The 17,484-nt window shown below is 55.6% G+C and overlaps 1 protein-coding gene across 1 annotated transcript in view; it reads right to left on the bottom strand.

Moving 5' to 3' along the window:
• Positions 1-1,417: 1,417 nt before the first annotated feature.
• LMOD1 (leiomodin 1) overlaps positions 1,418-17,484 on the bottom strand; it is a 39,295-nt gene continuing 23,228 nt past the window's right edge. The window contains exons 2-3 of the mRNA XM_045787673.2: positions 2,963-4,426; positions 1,418-2,175 (exon numbers count right to left, since the gene is read on the bottom strand). Of these exons, the coding sequence (XP_045643629.2) occupies positions 2,149-2,175; positions 2,963-4,426 (1,491 nt within the window). The 3' untranslated portion in view covers positions 1,418-2,148. The remainder of the gene's footprint in view (positions 2,176-2,962; positions 4,427-17,484) is intronic.

Below are 17,484 nucleotides of genomic sequence, written 5' to 3'. Positions count from 1 at the left end.
GTGTGTGTGTGTGTGTGTGTGTGTGTGTGTGTGTGTGTGTGTGTCTGTGTGTGTGTGTGTGTCTGTGTGTGTGTCTGTGTGTGTGTGTGTCTGTGTGTGTGTGTGTCTGTGTGTGTGTGTGTCTGTGTGTGTCCGCGCGCGCGCATGTGCGTGTTTAGTCTGGCTATTGGAACCTTAAGATTTGGAGATCCGCCGTTTGGGTTTGGCTAGGCTTTCAGTGTTTTCCGGAGGCACCATCATCAGTCTCATTTCAGTAAGGGGGGGGGAACCTCTCTTCAGAAGTAGTTCTAAGGGCGGGAGATCTATCTGAGCTCTCTGTTTATTAGCTGTGTGATCATGGACCTGCAGGTTAACCTCTCTGGGTTGAACTTTTCCTGCAAAATGGAAACCTCCAGTGTTGAAAGAGCACCTGTAGCAACCGGCAGCATCTGGCTGAGGCCTGGCAACCATAGACACAGGGTAAATGGAAAGGCTAGCTGCACTCGGCTCCAGCTAACACCCTTTGAAGTCCACAAGGCAGCGGGTGTCTGCCCGCCCCCTCCGGGGCCCAGCCCTTGTTTCAGTTGTTGGGGTGGACAGGCAAATGGGTAGAGGGGAAGGGGCACAGAGTGTTCCCTGAGATCCAAGCTTTTTGCTCCCACAACTAGCCTGCCTCTGTATTTGGTCAGACCTAGCACAGCAATCCTCCTTCCTCCTTCACCCCAAAGATGGTGAAAGTGCTGTGCTCCCTGCTGTTGAGATAAAACCCCAAGACAGAGAAAACTGCCTGCGACCCAGACCCAGGGTGGCCATTCCACAGTGCCAAGGGTACCGGTGCCTTTAAGTCCATCCAGTCAGGAAGACGCTTTTGACGTGCACCTGATGGAGGGCAGGGGGCCACTGCTGGGTCGGGAGAGCGGCCTACAGCTGGAGCGGGAGGTGACACCGTCCCTGGGCACGCTGGGTACCCTGGTGTGGGGGCTGCTCCCCAAATGGTCATTCCCTTCTCTGCCCGCTCCGAGATGGCTGCCTTCCTGGGCTGGTGACTGCTGTGAGGAGCTGGCCCCAAGCCCACGGTGAGGAAGAGTCATGGAACGAGCATCCCCTGAACATGCCTAATATAGCCATCCCCGGGCCCTGTGCTCCACTCTGCCCCATCACCCCCGAAAGCGGCTCTGGCTAATGACTCCAGGCAGCAGGAATGGTCAGGAGCAAACCCTGGCTAAGGCCTAGTTTCCTTGGCCTGGTCAGCCCGGTCAGTGGCGAGCCCTTTACCCAGGCCTGAGGCTTTCCCTTGCACCAGACTTTCTGCAAATCTGAACTTGTTATGTGGTCAACTCAGGATGGCATGGCAGGGAACCTGAGCTTCTAGAGTCTTCCATGGGGCCCAGGGTGAGCATCAGGACCATCAGTACAGTACAGAGGTGGGGCACAGTCATTCACAACTAAAGGCTTGTATATATTATCAAAATCTTATGGAAAAACAGATACACAGCCATTTATACAACAGCAGGTGGGTGTGAGGGAAATGTCTGCTTTGGCATCAAACCTTCAGGACCAGCTGCCGTCTGTCCCTCTCCTCCCAGCTGGAGCCCACTCCCCACCAGGCCAGCTGCCCCTGCCATGTCCTCTAATTAGCCCAGGAGGGGTTTGAGGGTATCCTCAGCCCCTCCTCCTTCTGCCCTTGGGCCCTCATGCCCTTCTCAATCTTCTGCCATTGTCCCACACAGAGGGCCATGGGCCCAGCAGCTTTGCCCCAAGGGCTCCTCAGAGGCCTGAATCCTGGCCCTGGAGGGCAGTGGGGCTGGGCTGGTTATGTGGTCCTGATGGGACATCTTTCCTGGATCACAGGCCTTTTGCAACTTGCCAGCTACTTGGGCCCCAGGCATGCCATCTTCTCAGTGACACGCTAAAAGGACTCTTCTTGTCTGGAAACCTCAGCTCCAGGTATAAAGGACATTTTTGGAGAGCCTCAGAGACAAGAAAAGGAAAAGTGAGAAGAGATAAGGCATCCTTCCTTGCGTGTGGCCAGGCCTCATGCTCTCCCATGGCGTAGGGACATCCACAGCAGGTCAGCCAGGAGTGGGGTGGGCGGGGTCTGTGCAGCCCTGGGAGGCGAGGCCGGGGCAGTCTTGGCATTGGCAGACAGTGCCCCCTGGCAGTCTGGTCCTACTGAAGCAGTTTGGGCACCTCCACCTGTAAGGGCAAAGCAGAGACCGTTTAGAGAGAGGAGCTCAGCAAAGGAGCCTCTGGAATTCACCTGGCCTCCCTCACTTCTGGAAACCAGACCCTCCTCCATAGCTCTCTGTGGAATGAGTACATGAGGCATTGACACGGATGAAACCTTTTTCCTTGTCTGTAAAGACTGGATGTCATCAAATGACCACTAACATTACAATTGAGGTTGTCCTTTATCTGATGGTGTCTAGCCCCAGACGATGTTGTGGGGCGAGGGTTAGCTGCCACCATGCAGTCCGATGGGCAGCTGACGGTGGTCTCTGTCGCCTGAGACGCAGGGTCTCTAGGGACGGCTCACGTGTCTGGGGCACTGATTAGACACAGGGGAGACTCTTCTGAGGGCTGAACTCCCAAAGACCTTTGGGATACACGGATCAGTAGGACTTGGCTGGTCCTGAGAGGGAATTCGTAAAGGGGAGCTCGTTTTCGCTTTGGGAGTGGGGGAGAGAAGCCTTAATGGCGGGGCCAGGGCTACTAGGTAGAGACTGCGTCTCCATTTCTGGGAGACGCCCGTTTCGCTGCTGGGCGGCGAAGCGAGAGGCAGGGCGGGAGAGGCTAAAGGAAGCTCCTCGCAGGAAGGCGAGAGGCCCCTCGAAGGGAGGCAGGGGTGGCCGAGGTGGCCGGAGGCGCCGTACGGGCGCTGCGGCCTGTCCACGAGCTGCAGCTGCCGCAGGCCGCTCTGCCCACGTCGCCCCGCCAGGCGGCCTTCTCCTGCAGCCCTGCGGCCCGGGCCGCCACCACTTACCTTCTTGAGCTGCTTGAGGTTGCTGGAGCGAATGGCGGCCAGTAGCTGGTCGCGGGAGTTCTTCTCCTGGACGGGGAGGACTTTGTCCCCCATCTTCCTCTGCGTGGCTGGTGACAGGGAGTTCTTCAGGTTCTCCATGATCAGGGGCGGCGCCAAGGGAGGCGGAGGTGGAGGCGGGGCGGCCGGAGCGCCCCCTTTCTTGGGCGAGTTCTTGGGCGAGGCCTTTGGAGATGGCTGGGGGGAGGCTTTGGGGGAGCCCTTGGCCAGGGCCCCGGGCTTGGGCACCTCCAGCAGATCCTTCTTGTCGCCGCCGGCCTCCTGGGCCTGCCGCTGCTCCTGGAGCCGCTTCTGTCGCTGCTTGTCCATGTTGCGGCTGAGCAGGTTGGTGACCGTCATCCGGGGCCCGGCCAGCTCGAAATGGTAGCCGAGCTTGAGCAGGGTGGTGTTCTCTTTGAGCAGCTTGGCGATCTCCATCTCGGTCTTGCCGCCGCAGATGTGCCGCTGGTTGTGGAAGCGGAGCTCCGTCAGCGTGTTGTTCTGCAGGAGGGCCCGGAAGATGGCCAGGATGCCTTTGCCCGTGATGTGGTTCGAGTCCAGGTTCAGGCTGGTGATGGTCTTGTTGGCCTTGAGCATGATGGCGATGGCGAAGGCCACGTGGTCGTCAGCGCGCGTGTTGGCCAGGGCGAACACCTTGACCACCGTGTTGAACTCCAGAGCCTCGGTGAACCGGACCAAGATCTCATTTGTGATACAGTCTGAGTTGTTGACGTTCACCTCGGTCATCTCGGGGTCATTGTTCTTCACTCTCTCCAGAGGCTCATCAAATATGCTGGGAGCCGCTTCCTCCTCCGCCTTGGCAGGCCCTTCGGAGGGCTTGGTGGGGCAAGCCGCGGCTGGTTTCTCCTGCGCTTGGGTCTTGCTCTCTTCTTTGGGTTCCTTTTCACTTACGGCCTCATCTTTTTTCACTTTCTCCTCCTCCCTTTTGGTGTCCGTCTTCCCACTTCCTCTTTTCATCCGCTCATCCTCTTTCTTGGCATCTGCGCTCCTACTCTCCCCTTTTCCCTTCCCGTCATCCTCTCTCTTGCTTGTCTCCTTCTCCTCTCTCTTCTTGTCCTTGTCTCTGCTCGGCCCTGCACTCCTGTCACTGCCTTTCTTCTCGTCCTCCTTCCTTGGGGCTGCTGTCTTCTCCTCTCCTTTCCCCTCCTTCCCCGCCTCCTTCTTGTCCACAGCAGCCCTGACCCGGCCCTTGTCAATGCCCCTGATCAGCTTCTCCTCCTTGGGCTTCTCTCCGCTTTTGCCATCAGCTTCATCTTTGTCTCTTGAGAAGCTTTTCTTTAAACCACCCCTCTTTGGCTCCTTCCCCAGGTCTGAGTCTCGTCTGGGGCCCAGAGGTTTTTTGCTGGCATCTCTGCCCCTTTCCTCTCCGTTCTTGGCATCTGTCTTGGTCTCCACTTGCTTGCTTTCCTAAGAATTCAGAAAAGAAAAATAAACATGAAGAGCTGGCTACAGAGGGACAGGAGTGAGTATGGGGACAAGTGTGGGGAGGATTTACATAACTGCCCTGAAGCCTCCAAAGGGCAATGTCCATTGAGAACACCCTAAGAGGGTCTGGGATTCAAGCTGCAGAGAACAGGCTGACGGCAGACTCAAGAAAACCTCAGGGTCGTGAGGGGCCAGCATGAATACCTGAGGACGTTGTGGCAGGTCCTCCCCCAGGGGGTTCTCAGATCCAGAGCTGCCCTTTTCTGTCATGGGTGATTGAGCAGGAATGCCCAAGCGGTCTGAGCCATGGTGGAACCCGACACAAAAGGAAAAATCACTAATACTGTTCCTGTCTTAATTTAAAATTTTGAAATTTTGGTTGCCATGGATTTTCTTTTTTTTTTCTTTTTCTTTTTCTTTTTCTTTCTTTTTTTTTTTTGCATTAAATTCAATTTTTAAAAATATCAGTTGTCTTGATCACTGAGCTTTTGGGTGCCTCCTTGCACGTTCTGGGCTAGGCGAGTGCCTCACGTGCCTCACCCTAGCACTGGCCCTGCTTCCAAAGGGGAGATAGGTCAAAGGGAAAACAAGTTGGAGGGACCAACATAGGGCTGCTAACATTTTATTTTACCAATTAAAGTTATTTATAAATCTGATCTACCATCATTCTCTCGTTGAAATAGGAAGGAGCTCACGATAAAGAAGTAAGATAGATGTTAACAGAATAAAGGCCATACCTTTATATCAGGTATGTGTAGCTTTTTGAAGAGCCCACGGTATTGTCCTTATTTTTTTAGTAAAAACTTTGCTAAGGACCAGCACCTCTCTGGAAGGAGCCCTGGAGACCACTGAGTGAGCTGATCTCAGGAGGACTCTGCCAGATTCCGGATCTAGGATTCTGGGACTCCGCGTGGACCACACAGACGCAGAGAAACTGTCCGGGGAGGCCTGGAAGGGAGTTGGCTGAGATGCGTTAAAGGCTGGAATTTTACGTGCAACGTGGGCCATCCTGTACTTCCGTGGGGCCCTGTATCTTCCTCCACGAAGCTGCAGAAAGTCTGAACCTTATTTTGAGAGTACTTGCCTCCCACCCCCCTTCAGAAGAACCAAAGAAGCATCAGGATTGCCTAAGGTTAGATATTAAACTGTCCAAATATGTTACATACTCTGGAGCAGCTGGGACCTCAAGGAATGTCCTTCCTAAAGGGTTTTTTTGTTTTTTTTTGTTTTTTTTTAAGAGGAAGAGACTATGGCCTGATTATTAGAAAGGTTTTCTTTCTTTCAAGAGTGCCTGGCTGGTGTGTGGGAGGAGGGGAGGAGGAAGGAAAAGCAACACTCCGGAAGGAATGGAGAGCTGGTTAGTCCTATGGAAACAGTTTGTACCTGCCCCTCAAACACATGCCATTGGGGACCAGCCCTAGGGTTTATTTAGCAGCAGAAGACCTTGGCCCCTGTGCTAGAACCGCGACAGGCAGCCAAGACGCGCAGGGCCTGGTGAGGCAGGGCTGAGGAATGTGCCCCTTCTCTCCTCCTGCCCCATGGGGGTGGTTGCAGGGGGGCGGGGGGGCTCCCTGGGGCTTTGGTGGTGGAGCACGGGCTGAAGGACGCCCTTTCACACTTTCTCTGGCTCCCCGAGAACTGGATTTGACCCTTCAGATCACCCTTTCAGTGATGGTGACTTTACTGTTCCTTGATTTGAAAGGAAGAGGAAACTTGAGTATGCAAACAGAGGGAAATGAGGAGATCCAATGGGTCAGCCCCATTAGGACACTCCTAACATCTGCCCACAGCTCAGCCAGGAAATTCCAGCCCACCCCAGCTCAGAGTGGTTTTAAATTCCAGGCGCGTCGGGAGCATGGAGGTGAGAGCTGGGTGCCACAGCCTCTCCAGCTAGCCCAGCCCAAGCTCCAGAGGTCAGGCCCCCAAGGCAGGAACTCCTGCCCTCCCCTTCCAAATGCGCGCCCTTGGGATTGCTCAGCACGCACCGCCATGCCCAGCGGGCCCAGCGGCCCGCTGCTTGATTCCCATGCCGCCCCACAGGCCTCACTCAGAGCGAACCTGGGAAGCCAGAGAGATGATAACCAGCAAGTTCGGGAAAAACTGGTTTCCGGTCTGTCTCACCAGCAGCTGCCAAGTCAGTGTAACCTTCTCGAACCTTGCCTGTTAGGGGCCGAGGCCCTCCTCTCCACCCCCCAGCAGCCCTCCAGGTGCGCCTGACCGCCCCGCTGCCCCAGAACCTCGCTCAGCAGCTGCCTCCTCTCCCAGTCAAACCCATCCCGCTTTTTGACCGGGGCTCCCATTCAGAACTTTCCCCTGCTCTCCCGTCAGGACTCCTTTTCCAACATTTTAACCCTCTCTCTGCCCTGACACCCTAGAGTCTGACCTACCCCCTTGGTCTTCATCCAGGACTACGCCCCACTCCCTCTTAGGGTTCTGTCCCCACACCGGGGGCCTAGTTGGCTTGGACCTGTCATGTGTCTGTTCTTCTGGAGGTGTTCCAGCCCCTTAAAAAGAACCTAATGAAAAACAGGCGGAGTGGGGGAGGGGGGAGTTGATTAATCATGGGTTTCCTCCAAATAGCCAGGAATGAGTGGGGCTGGGGCTTGTTGCAGCTCGTGCAGCCCTGAGAGCTCAGACGTTGCCTTAAAAGGAGAAGGAGCCCAGCGTCCTCCCAGGGCTGAGATTTCTGGTGAGCGAGCTCCTCGGCACATAGCAGAGCTGCCTCCTTCTTGCTTATCTGAAAGGGAGTCCAAGCCAACTTCTTTTGCTTCTAGAACTGGTCGTGCATCCTGGAGACCTCCAGAGGTTCCTTTTGCTTGTCTTCCTGTCTCTAGGCCTCCCTCCACCGTTCATCCCTTATAGCAAGAGGGGTTCAGGTTAGATATAACAAAGAACTTCCATAGAGCAAAGGTCCCCAGGCTTCTAGATGAGAGATCCGAGCAGCAATAATTGTTTTTCCCTTTGGGAAAAGCTTCGGGTTAGGGGAAGGCCACGGGGAGGTTTGGCGATCCTTCATAGAGGCAGGGGAATGGAGAGGATGACCTCTGAAAACCTATAACGACCTGTGAGACCTTGCAGGGATCTAGCGATCAGACTCAGAGGTGAGAAGCCGCTCCCTTCCCCCATCTGCTCCAGGCCTGTGGCCTCACGGCGTTGCTCTGTCTGCCACTTGGGTCAGGATCCCAGTTACATGCCTTCGACGGTTCGACGCAGCATCTCTTCCCTCGTGTGGAGCCTTCAGATGCTACTTCCTCTAGAAGTCTTGTCCGATTGACCAGAGGAGAGAACATTTTACCACCTTCCTTGCCAAAGGGGGAGAGGAAAAGAATTGTCTGTCTGGAAGTCCCCAAAAAATGCGAACTTGCTGAGGGAAGGCCAGACCCCCCTGTGTGTGCTGCCCTCCGCCCGCTGTGCCGATTAGCTCGTGGACACCACCGCCAGGCCCTCTCTTTCCTTCCTGTGACGCCTGGCCTGCGAAGTGATCCTGCCCGAGGCCAGTGCAAGACGAGATGCGCCCAGGGGAAAACGTCTCAGACAGGACACGGAAGGTCTGGGTCTGTCGAGTTCGCTCCAGCCCCTTGCTTACGAGGGGGCAGGGCCCAGGAGGGCAGGGGTGGCTGGCAGTGACTGCACCCCTCACATGGGATCCCACTGCCATGAATCCAGGCACGTTTGCTCCACCCCCAAAGCAGGTCTGAGGTGAGGTCAATTCAGATGGTCCCCCGGGGCAGCCTGGTGACACAGACAGCCCTCAGACCTTCTGCCTGGAGGCTCAAGCTCCAGGCTCGGGGCAGGGACCCTGGGGTCTGCAACTCTGCTCTCAGTAGACTGTCTCCCAGGCCTGAGCTGAAGTCCTGAGGGCACAGAGGCCTTAGGGGCTGAGCTGACTAGAAGCAGGCATTTTTAGCTTGACTCTGGACTACAGCCTGCCTCTTGTTTCTCGTGGATCAGGTTATATTTCGTAGGAGAGCGTCAGGGAAATCTGTGGCCTCTCCTAGTCCCCCCAGTGCTCCAGCCCCTCACCGTGTCTCCCTCTTGGTCCTGCACCAGTGCTCCCCACCAGCCCTCAGTGTGCCTCAGAGCACAAGATCATGTTTCCCTGCTTCTCCCATGAAGCTGGCCCTGCAGGGCTCTGGGGCCCTGGCCCCACTCACTCCAGCCACCTGGAGACCTGGTATCAGGCACCACAGCTGCCAGGGTCATCCATCTGCAGGGAGAGCTGGCTGCAGGCTGGAGCAGGTGCCACAGGTCCCTTACGCAGCCAATGGCAGGGCAGGAAGCAGGGCCTGGGGCTTGTGGGGACCAAGAAGCTTCCCTCCCTGCAGCCTTCTGCCTCATTCTGCATGGAATGCCAACTCTTTTATTGTTTTCCACCAAGAAGAAAGAGTCTAGATTGTTCTGACCAGAAGTTTCAGGAGGGCCACCTGCCATGTGGGAGAAGCATCATTCCTGGAGCAGGCAGTCCGGGGGAGGGACGGCAAGGCCTGTTTCCCTTGGTGGTCTGTGGGGCAGGAGTCCTCCCCAGGGGCTTAAGCCAGCTCAAGAAACAGAGAGCTTCAGGTTTTCTTTTCTTTTCTTTTTTTTTTTTTTTTAAGTAGGCTCTATGCCCAATGTTGGAGCATGAACTCATGACCCCGAGGTCTAGAGTCACACGCTCTACCGACTGAGGCAGCCAGGCTCCCCTGATCTTTCTTTTCTTTTCTTTTTGAAATTGAAGTATGATTGACACACGATGTTACGTTAGTTTCAGATGCACACATAGTCATTTGACAATTCTGTACGGTATGCATAGGGCTTCAGATCCCCAAACCACTGATATTGCCCCTAAAAAGCTAAGGTTCCCTCCAGAGCTGTCAGGAAAGCTGGGATTGTTCCGAGGGCATCCTCCCTATGGTGGCTGGGAATTTATTGGCTCTGCAGGAGCTGGCCTGTGTGCAAGTCCCAACTCTGCCCCCGACTGGCTGTGTGATCTTGGGCGGGTTACAGCCCTCCTCTGAATCCGTCGTCTCATATGCAAGATGGAACTGACCAACCCCGAGCCCGTCACTAGGTCGCAAGTGGTTGTAAGGAGACTTCCGCCAAGGCGGGGGGGGGGGGGGGGGGGTGAGAAGGGCTTGAACCAGAGATGAGCTGCAGGGAAGCCCAGCCCTCCCTGTGAGAAGCGCTTAAGCCTGCAGGCAGGAGGGCTCGGCCTGCTCCCGCCCGAGGCCCAGGCCCGGCCGTGCTTAGTAGCTTAGTATTACTTAGAAGGCTGAGGTGAAGCGCTTACCCAGTGGTCCGTGGAGCTGCCTCTCGTACTTCTCCGTGGAAAGTGACATGACCACGTCGCAAACCCTGGAAAGCTGCCTGGAGAGCTAGAAGCTGCGAAGGGACCAGGTTGCTGGGGGAGCTCTCCCCCACCCGCTCCCCCCACCCGCTCCCCCCAGTCCCACGGTGACAGAGGCGGGGGTGGAGTGGGGTGGGCACAGGTGTCACCGCCCCAACAGGGACCACTGGCTCTCGGGTCCTGCAAGCGTTGGGGCCTGTGTGGGGCTGGGGGTTCTCGAGAGACAGCCCCTCCGAACTCCTCCTGTGACCTGACTCAGTCGTCCACCCTGGCTCCCTTCCCCAGGAGGTAGAGACCCCCGTCCTGGGGAGAGAGCGCTGCATAAGGCAGCTCAGGAGGCAGGGTGACAAGCTGACAGCAACATGCATGGGGCGGACGGTGCTGAGGCTGGGGAGCCCGCCGGCAGACTGACCGTTTCGGCGGATAGCTTCTCTTCAGGCCGGCCCGAGGCCACAGCCTCCCTAAAAAGGCCCGGCAGCCCCTTTCTCAACCATTCCCAGACTGCCGTTCCCTGACTCCTGCTCTGGCAGTGGCTTGGGGACAAGGTCTTAGCGTCTCCCAGAAACCCCCTTTTTTGGTGATCCCAGCCCTGACCCTTTTTGGATCATCCCGGGTCTGCTTCCCCTACTCAGCGCCCCCAGCATAGCGAAACATCGTCTCCGCTGGCTGTTGCAGGATGAGCTCGGAGGGGTCCCCTTCTATTCATCCCTTGTAGCTGTTCAGGGGTCTCTGGGGAAACTGGGACCCCACAGGATGGCTCAAGAAGGAGGAAGGCACTGGGGACTGAGGCCAGAGTAGGGCTTTAACCTCCCTGCCTTGGGTTCACATCTCCGGAAACATAATTTTGGGGGTGCTCAAGGGCTTATACACAAAGACCCATGTGTATGCTCAGTTCCCGCCTGTGCCTGGAACATACTTTATCCCCTAAGGGGCGCCTGGGTGGCTCAGTCAGTTACGCATCTGCCTTTGGCTCAGGTCATGAGCCCAGCATCCTAGGATCAGGTCCCACATCAGGCTCCTTGCTCAGCGGGGAGCCTGCTTCTCCCTCAGCCTGCACTCCCTCTGCTTGTGCTCGCTCTCTCTGACAAATATATAAAATCCTTAAAACAAAATCCCCTAAGAAACAGGGGCTCAAAATGAAATTCCTAATTTTGGGGTGGGGGCTGTACCATCTGGTGTAGGAGCTGCAAAACTGTCTTCTCACCATGACTTCTGGAACTCTGACGACTGCACTTCTAGAGGCCTCAGCCCTGGAGCACGGTGGGAGGGAGTGTGACAATGCCCCTCGTGGGGGCCTGCCCATCACAGGTGCCTCTGTACATGCTTGTTGGGATGAGGCCAAAGTGCACCAGCCCCAATAATCTGCTAGGAGAACGTCAGAAATGGGCAGGTATCAGGCTTGGGGAGAACACCCCCCCCCCAGGGGACTCCGGTAGGGCCCCTCAATGCTGGGGACCAGCAGATGTCTCAGCCCTTTTCTGGTCCCCGCCTGCAGCCCTGTGGGTTGACGGTGTGAGGGCTAATCCACACCTAAGCGACATGGCAAGCCATGTTGGAGGCTTGCGCCCCCTTGTCCCCCAAAAGAATGTGGGCCGAAAAGAGCCTCCAAGCTGACCAGGGCTCCAGAGGGTTCATCTAGGGCACCTCCCTGGGGGGACGTGTGCACCTGGCGAGCTCTGAGCTGAGAAGCCAAGGCTCATGCTGTCACAGAACTAAGAAAAGCTGCTCCCCGCAGGCATCCCAGAGCCCCTTGCTACCCTGTCCCCACCCGGCTTGGTCTCTCTCGGCCTTGCCCGGGGCTCTCCAGGACCAGCCTGCCAGGAGCGTGTGAATCGACTCTTGGGGTGGTGGGCAGGCTCCAGACCCCTTGGCGGGTGTTCACAGCTGGCTGGGCCGAAGGCCTGGGAATGGCACCACGATTGCTGGAGAAGGGCAAAGCAAGCTCGGGCTGGCCCTTTACCCAGTGAAGAAGCTACATGCCAACACTGAAGGGGTTCGTTTCATGGTTTGGAGCCCCATATTTCGAAAGGGCATGCTCCCCACGCCTGGCTGCCAGTCCACCGGAGAAGTCAAGCACCATCCTGTTCCCCAAATCCTCAGTCCACAACAGCTTTCTGATGCTTTTCCTCTCCAGCAAAACCATCGCTAAATTAGGAGGGCTTCTCAATGTGCTGTTGCTGGCGTGGAGCTAGGAGCTCCTGCAGCCCTACGCTGGCTCCGCAGGGTAGTTACTGCCGTGGTCCCTGGTTCACAGAAGAAGAAACGCAAGCCCAAGGTCACACGGCTGTTACGGGACGAAGCAAGAACTCGGATTCTAGAGTCTGAGCTTTTCACCTCTCTCTTCCACCGTCGTGTGTGAGTGGGCTGTACGCCAAGCCATTCTTTCACCCAAATGCCTAGTGTGGAGATAGCCCTTCACCCCCCGGCCGCCCAGCACTGAAATAAGAACATTAATAACAACATCCGCGGCCACCCTTCATTTAGCGTTTACAAGGCGGGAGATCCTGTGCTAAGTGCTTTACAGAAGTCGCCCGTCTAATTCACTCCTCTGCACTGCCACCAGAGGAGGGCACGGCTTGGAGAGCTTCCAGCCTCCCGGGAGGGAGCTCAGGGGAAGGCTGGCCGGTAGGAGCCACAGCCCTCATAAACAAAAAGGTCTTCCTTTCCCACTGTTCCCGGCAAGCTTTAGTCATGGTCTTAGTGTCCATCAGATTATGATAGGATCTGAGAAATAAACCACGGAAAATTCACCACTTTTGGACACTGTTGCTCGGGGGCAGTGATGGCTTCTGGGGGTCAGTGGTAACATTGTCTCCACTTTGCAGATGGTGGCATTCTAAAACAAGTTACTGGAGTTCAAGCTCGGAGCTCTTGGGTTCGAAAAAGATCGTGCTCTTAACTCCCATCTTATGATCCCCACTGTCAGACACTAAAGAATGAATAACTCCAGGCTCCTTCCAGGTGCTCCCAGCAAAGCATATGACACAGTCCTGACGTTTGCCACCTGGCCATCTGATCCTTTGGTCAGACACACGCTTGAGGAGCGACACTTCTCCTGGGTGCTGGGCTCAGCTCTGGGGGCACGGAGATGGCTAAGCAGGACTCCTGGAGAGCTGGGAGAGGCACCTGGCCTTCCCGTGGATTTCATGTCCAGGCTAGAAGGAGGGGCCAGCTGGGATGGAAAGGCCCATGGCTCTTGCTAAGGCAGGGTCAAGGGGAAGGCAGCCTCATGAGGATAAAAATCAAGGTGCCGGGACGGAGAAATCTTTGGTCAAGCTCGGAGGAGGAAACCCAAAGGGTACGTGGAAGGCGGCAACGACTAGAAGCCTGGGAGGAGGGCTGCGGGGGCGGGGGGCTGGCAGCACGGGAGAAGAGCCACGTGGCTTTGACCACAGAGACCAGCACTAGGTCTGAGCAAGTCCTCACGGCAAGGAAATGCGCGTGGAGCGCGCATGCCGAGGAGGAGGCTCCTGTCTGCAGCCTCACCTGCTCTGCTCTGGCTCCCGAGCCCCATCCTACAGCTCTGATCCTTTAACAGGCAGTTCCGCACCCCATTCTCAGCTGGTTAGCCTCTGAGACAATGAAGCATTGCACGTGGTCTGCTTTGGGAAGTCACCCCGGATCCCTCAGCCCCTGCCCGGACCTCCTCCCCCACACCTCCCAATCTTGGCTGCTATCACTCTGTCCCTTTGTCCACCTCCTACGGGACCGTGGCCAGGAAGTACACCGCCTTCTTCACTGGCTCCCCTGCAGATAGCGTGGTGCCTGGTCCATAGTAGACGCTGTTGAATGAATGAATGGAGGAGGGAATGATGGCCACCAAATGAGGCCAAATGCTAGTTTTGGAATGATGAAGATCAAGAAAGCTTGTAGAATAAGGAGCTGAGCATAAATAAGTGAGTGGTGAATACAAGCGACATTGAGGTTCATGTTGGAGGTGAAAAGGGGGCACTCCCACCACTCACACTGGCAGAGATGGATTCCGAGGCCGAAATGCCAGCGGGCTCAGCGTCCAGTCTGGCCATAGGTTGGAGATCTCTGGCTGTCAGCCTTCTCTGCCTGTTACATATCCCCAACCCTGCATCCCAGGTCTGGGTGGGGGGCCCTCCTTGAGCAGGGGACAGGTTCCAAGGCCCAGGATGGGCCAAGTCAGGGGTCCGACAAGGGGCTGGGGTTACCAGGAGAACGAATGCATGTGATTCTACCCCACTTCTAGAAAGACAACCCAGGGCTCTGCCATTCAGCAGGGCCAGCTATAGAACATTTCTTGACTATTCATACCATCTCCCTAGGAGGCCAGGCCTGAGACAGGTTCTCGGTCAGGCCCTAGGGCTACAGGTGCCCTCTGTTCAGTCTGTGCCCTCTGCTGGTGGCTGTCCTGGCTCCCTGTTCCCTCCCTCCTGGCACTGGGTCTGGATCAGGCCTGCCCAACACCAGGTTTGACCGTAGGGCGCACCCCTGTGTATGTTACACTTCCTGGAATCCACACCCAGAAGGCCTGTTGGGTCTGTGGCTGCCTGCCTTGGCCCGCAGCCTTGAGGATGTCCAGAGCTGGAGGGGAAGGAGGTAGGAGCTGAGAGGCAGCTAGGCCAGACGGGCCAGCTCCCAGAGCCTGCCCACCAGTGACATTCCTGAAAGGAATGCAGTAAACAAGGAGAAGCCCAGCCCCATGGGGCCAGAGGTGGGAGGCTAGGGGTGGGAGTGGAGGGCAGGGACAGCCATTTTCTCTTCATCTTCACCACGTTATCCCAAAGGACAGGGCAGCTGGGGAGAGGTCAAGTTTGTTTTACCAAACCAGAGAGTTGCTAGCTTTAGGCTGAGAATCTCGCTCTCAGAACTGTTGTCCATTAGCTAGTTTCTTTAGTGACGTCTCTGGGCCACTACGGAAAACATGACCTTTCAGGACAAGGCTAGAGCGTCCTTAATAACTCAGTTCTCGTCCAGACCACTGCTGCCCCTCTTGCTGCTGAGAAAGAGTGAGACTTCACACCTGCTAAATGTTACGTACTAAGGGGGGGGACACCACAAAAAGTTTAAATTCAGAAGTTCCTTCCTTTTCAAGGCTGAATAATATTCCATTGTATCTACATACTACATGTTGTTTATCTATTCGTCCTTGGAGAGGCTCTAGAATTGCTCCCACCTTTTCTGCTGTCGTGCATAATGCTGCTATGAACATGGGTGTGCAAACATCTGGTCAAGTCCCGGCGTTCAGTTCTTTTGGGTCTCTCCCCGGAAGTGGCATTGCTGGAAGGTGACCCAAATTCTGACTTCTCTGTGCTGCCCGCCTTGACCACTTCACCTCCTGTCCTATCCAACGTGTTAACCACTTTTTGTAAATATCCTCCACCGGGGTCACGACCACTGGCCAAAGCCCCAGCCCTGAACTTGACTGACTCCACGCCTGTGCCACACCCCCGCACAGGCTGCTGGGCCACCGCCCCGGAGTGGGACCACTGCCCTCCACTCCCGCAGCCTTGCCTCCTGGGTGACGTCAATGTCGGGGCCTAGCTCTAGAGTTAGAATGTCAAGGTTCTAGTCTTTGCTCTTACAACGTGGGGCTGATACCCTACCCAAGCCTCTGAGCCCATGACCAAGTGCTACGTGGGAGGCACTTGCAGCAGTGCCGAATGCACTGGAAGCTTGTGGTAAAAGTTAGCGGTCATGGTCTCGTTTCCCTGAGTTACAGTTCTCTCTTGGTTCTCCCACAGCATCTGTTTGGAGCTCTCAGATTCCTTCTCCTCCAGTTCTTATCCCACTCCACCCCATTCTCAGCAGACTGCCTCCCCTACCTACTTCCCCGGAATCAACAGAAACCAACCTGTGGGAATTCACTTCCCGCCATCCCTCCTATCATCTCACCGTCGTGTTCATCTCCTTTCCCCCCAGGTCCCGGGAAGGATGAAGCACCTCTCTTCCTGTCCCAGGCTCACCCTGACCTGGGTTCCGGCTCCCACACTCTCTCCCATGGCCCTCACATGCCCTCATCTCTCCCAGATCAATCAAATCTGTGCCTCCACCCTTCAGGCCCGCCGGGTGCTGCCCCCTGTCCATAGCCTTTTTTTTTTTTTAAGATTTTATTTATTTATTTGAGAGAGAGAGAGAGAAAGCATGAGAGAGAGAGAGCGTGCACGAGTGGGGTGGGGAGAGGGGCAGAGGGAGAAGCAGAGAGTCAGACACGGGGCTCAATCCCAGAACCCCGGGATCATGACCTGAGCCAAAGGCAGACACTCAACCGACTGAGCCACCCAGGCGCCCGACAGCCTTTTACACCCAAACTTCCCCCAAGGAGTTCTTATAAAATCCCCACTCATTGCTGGCCCAACACAATATCGCCTCAGCCCCCATGTTCCATGCAAATTAGTTTCATCCAGACCATTGCTGACCCCTTATGGCTAAATCAGATTTACGTCCTGTATTCTTCATCTTGCTTAATGGCTTGGGAACCACACGCCTCTTAGATGTGGGCGCTTTCAAGGTCGTCTTTGAAGCCTCCTTTGCTTTCACTTTTAGGCCTTCTCCCTGGGTGACGTCATCAACTCTGAGGGCATGAGCTGTGTTCTGTGTTCTGATATCTCCTCGAGGCTGTATTCCTGGGCTGGACACCACTGCGGACATTCAGACCCTTGTGTCCAACTGTTAACCACACACCTGGTGTGTGTGTCCCCACAGGTCTCCAAAACTGAGCTCCCCCTGGCTTCCCACCGCCAGGCCCACTCCTGCTCCATTCCCTGTCTTGATGAATGGTTTCTCCAAACATCTGGTGGCTCAAATCAGAAATCCTGATGGGAAGAGGATGGGAGGGGTGTGTGGGGAGAGGCAATGTGGACCCCTTCTGTACTCATGCACCCCTTCTCCCCATCCCAAAGGGTTGGGGGGGAGGCTGTGAAATCAACCTATTTGATAAAAGACAGTTTTAGCCCCTTCTTTCCTACGCACAGATGACTCCTCGGACCTCACTGATGCGTCCTGGCGGCTGTTCTCACCGGGGTTCCTGCAGCCCCCTTCATGCTGGCTCTGCTGACCTCCTCCAGGATGATCTTCACACCACCACCAAGCAACTCTGCTGAACCACAGATCTGGCATTTCACTTTTTTGCCTGGAACCTTCCCGTGGTTCTCCGGTGCCCCTGGGATCCAGTCTAGACCCACCCGGCCCGTCCTCACCTGCCCACTGCCTGCCCTCTCTCAGCCTTCCTGCAGCCCTGCCACTCAGCCCTGCTCCATGCTCTTGGCTCTGGCACGGAGCCCGTTCTTGGGTCTTTGCAGTGATGTTCTTACTACTTGGAAAGCTCATCCTCCTTCATTTGTCCTGGTAAATTTTTACCCTAATTCTTAACCTAGAGTGGCTTTAGCTTGGATCTTTAATTCATCTGGATTTTATTTTGGAGTATTATGTGAGATAGTAATCTGTTTTTGAAATAAGTATCTAATATCTGAATTACATTTATGATCCAAAAACCCCCAAAATTGTTTTATAAATAAAAAAATTGTCTTTAAATAATCCAGTTTCATAAGAAAGAAAGAAAGAAAGAAAGAAAGAAAGAAAGAAAGAAAGAAGAAAGAAAGAAAGAACGAACGAACCAAGACCCCTCAGGCTAGTGCAGGGAGAAGGCATGGAAGGCATGGAAGGAGACAGAGAGATGGGTGGTGAGTCCCCATCGTGCAGCCCAGCTGGGCTGTGCCAGGACCTGCCATGGAGCCTGACCCTTGCC

This window comes from Ursus americanus, chromosome 2 (assembly GCF_024610735.1).
Source record: "Ursus americanus isolate L20-20 chromosome 2, mUrsAme1.1.p, whole genome shotgun sequence".
NCBI lineage: Eukaryota > Metazoa > Chordata > Mammalia > Carnivora > Ursidae > Ursus > Ursus americanus.
Note: the sequence above shows the minus strand (reverse complement) of the source record. Positions and strands in the feature narration are given on the sequence as shown.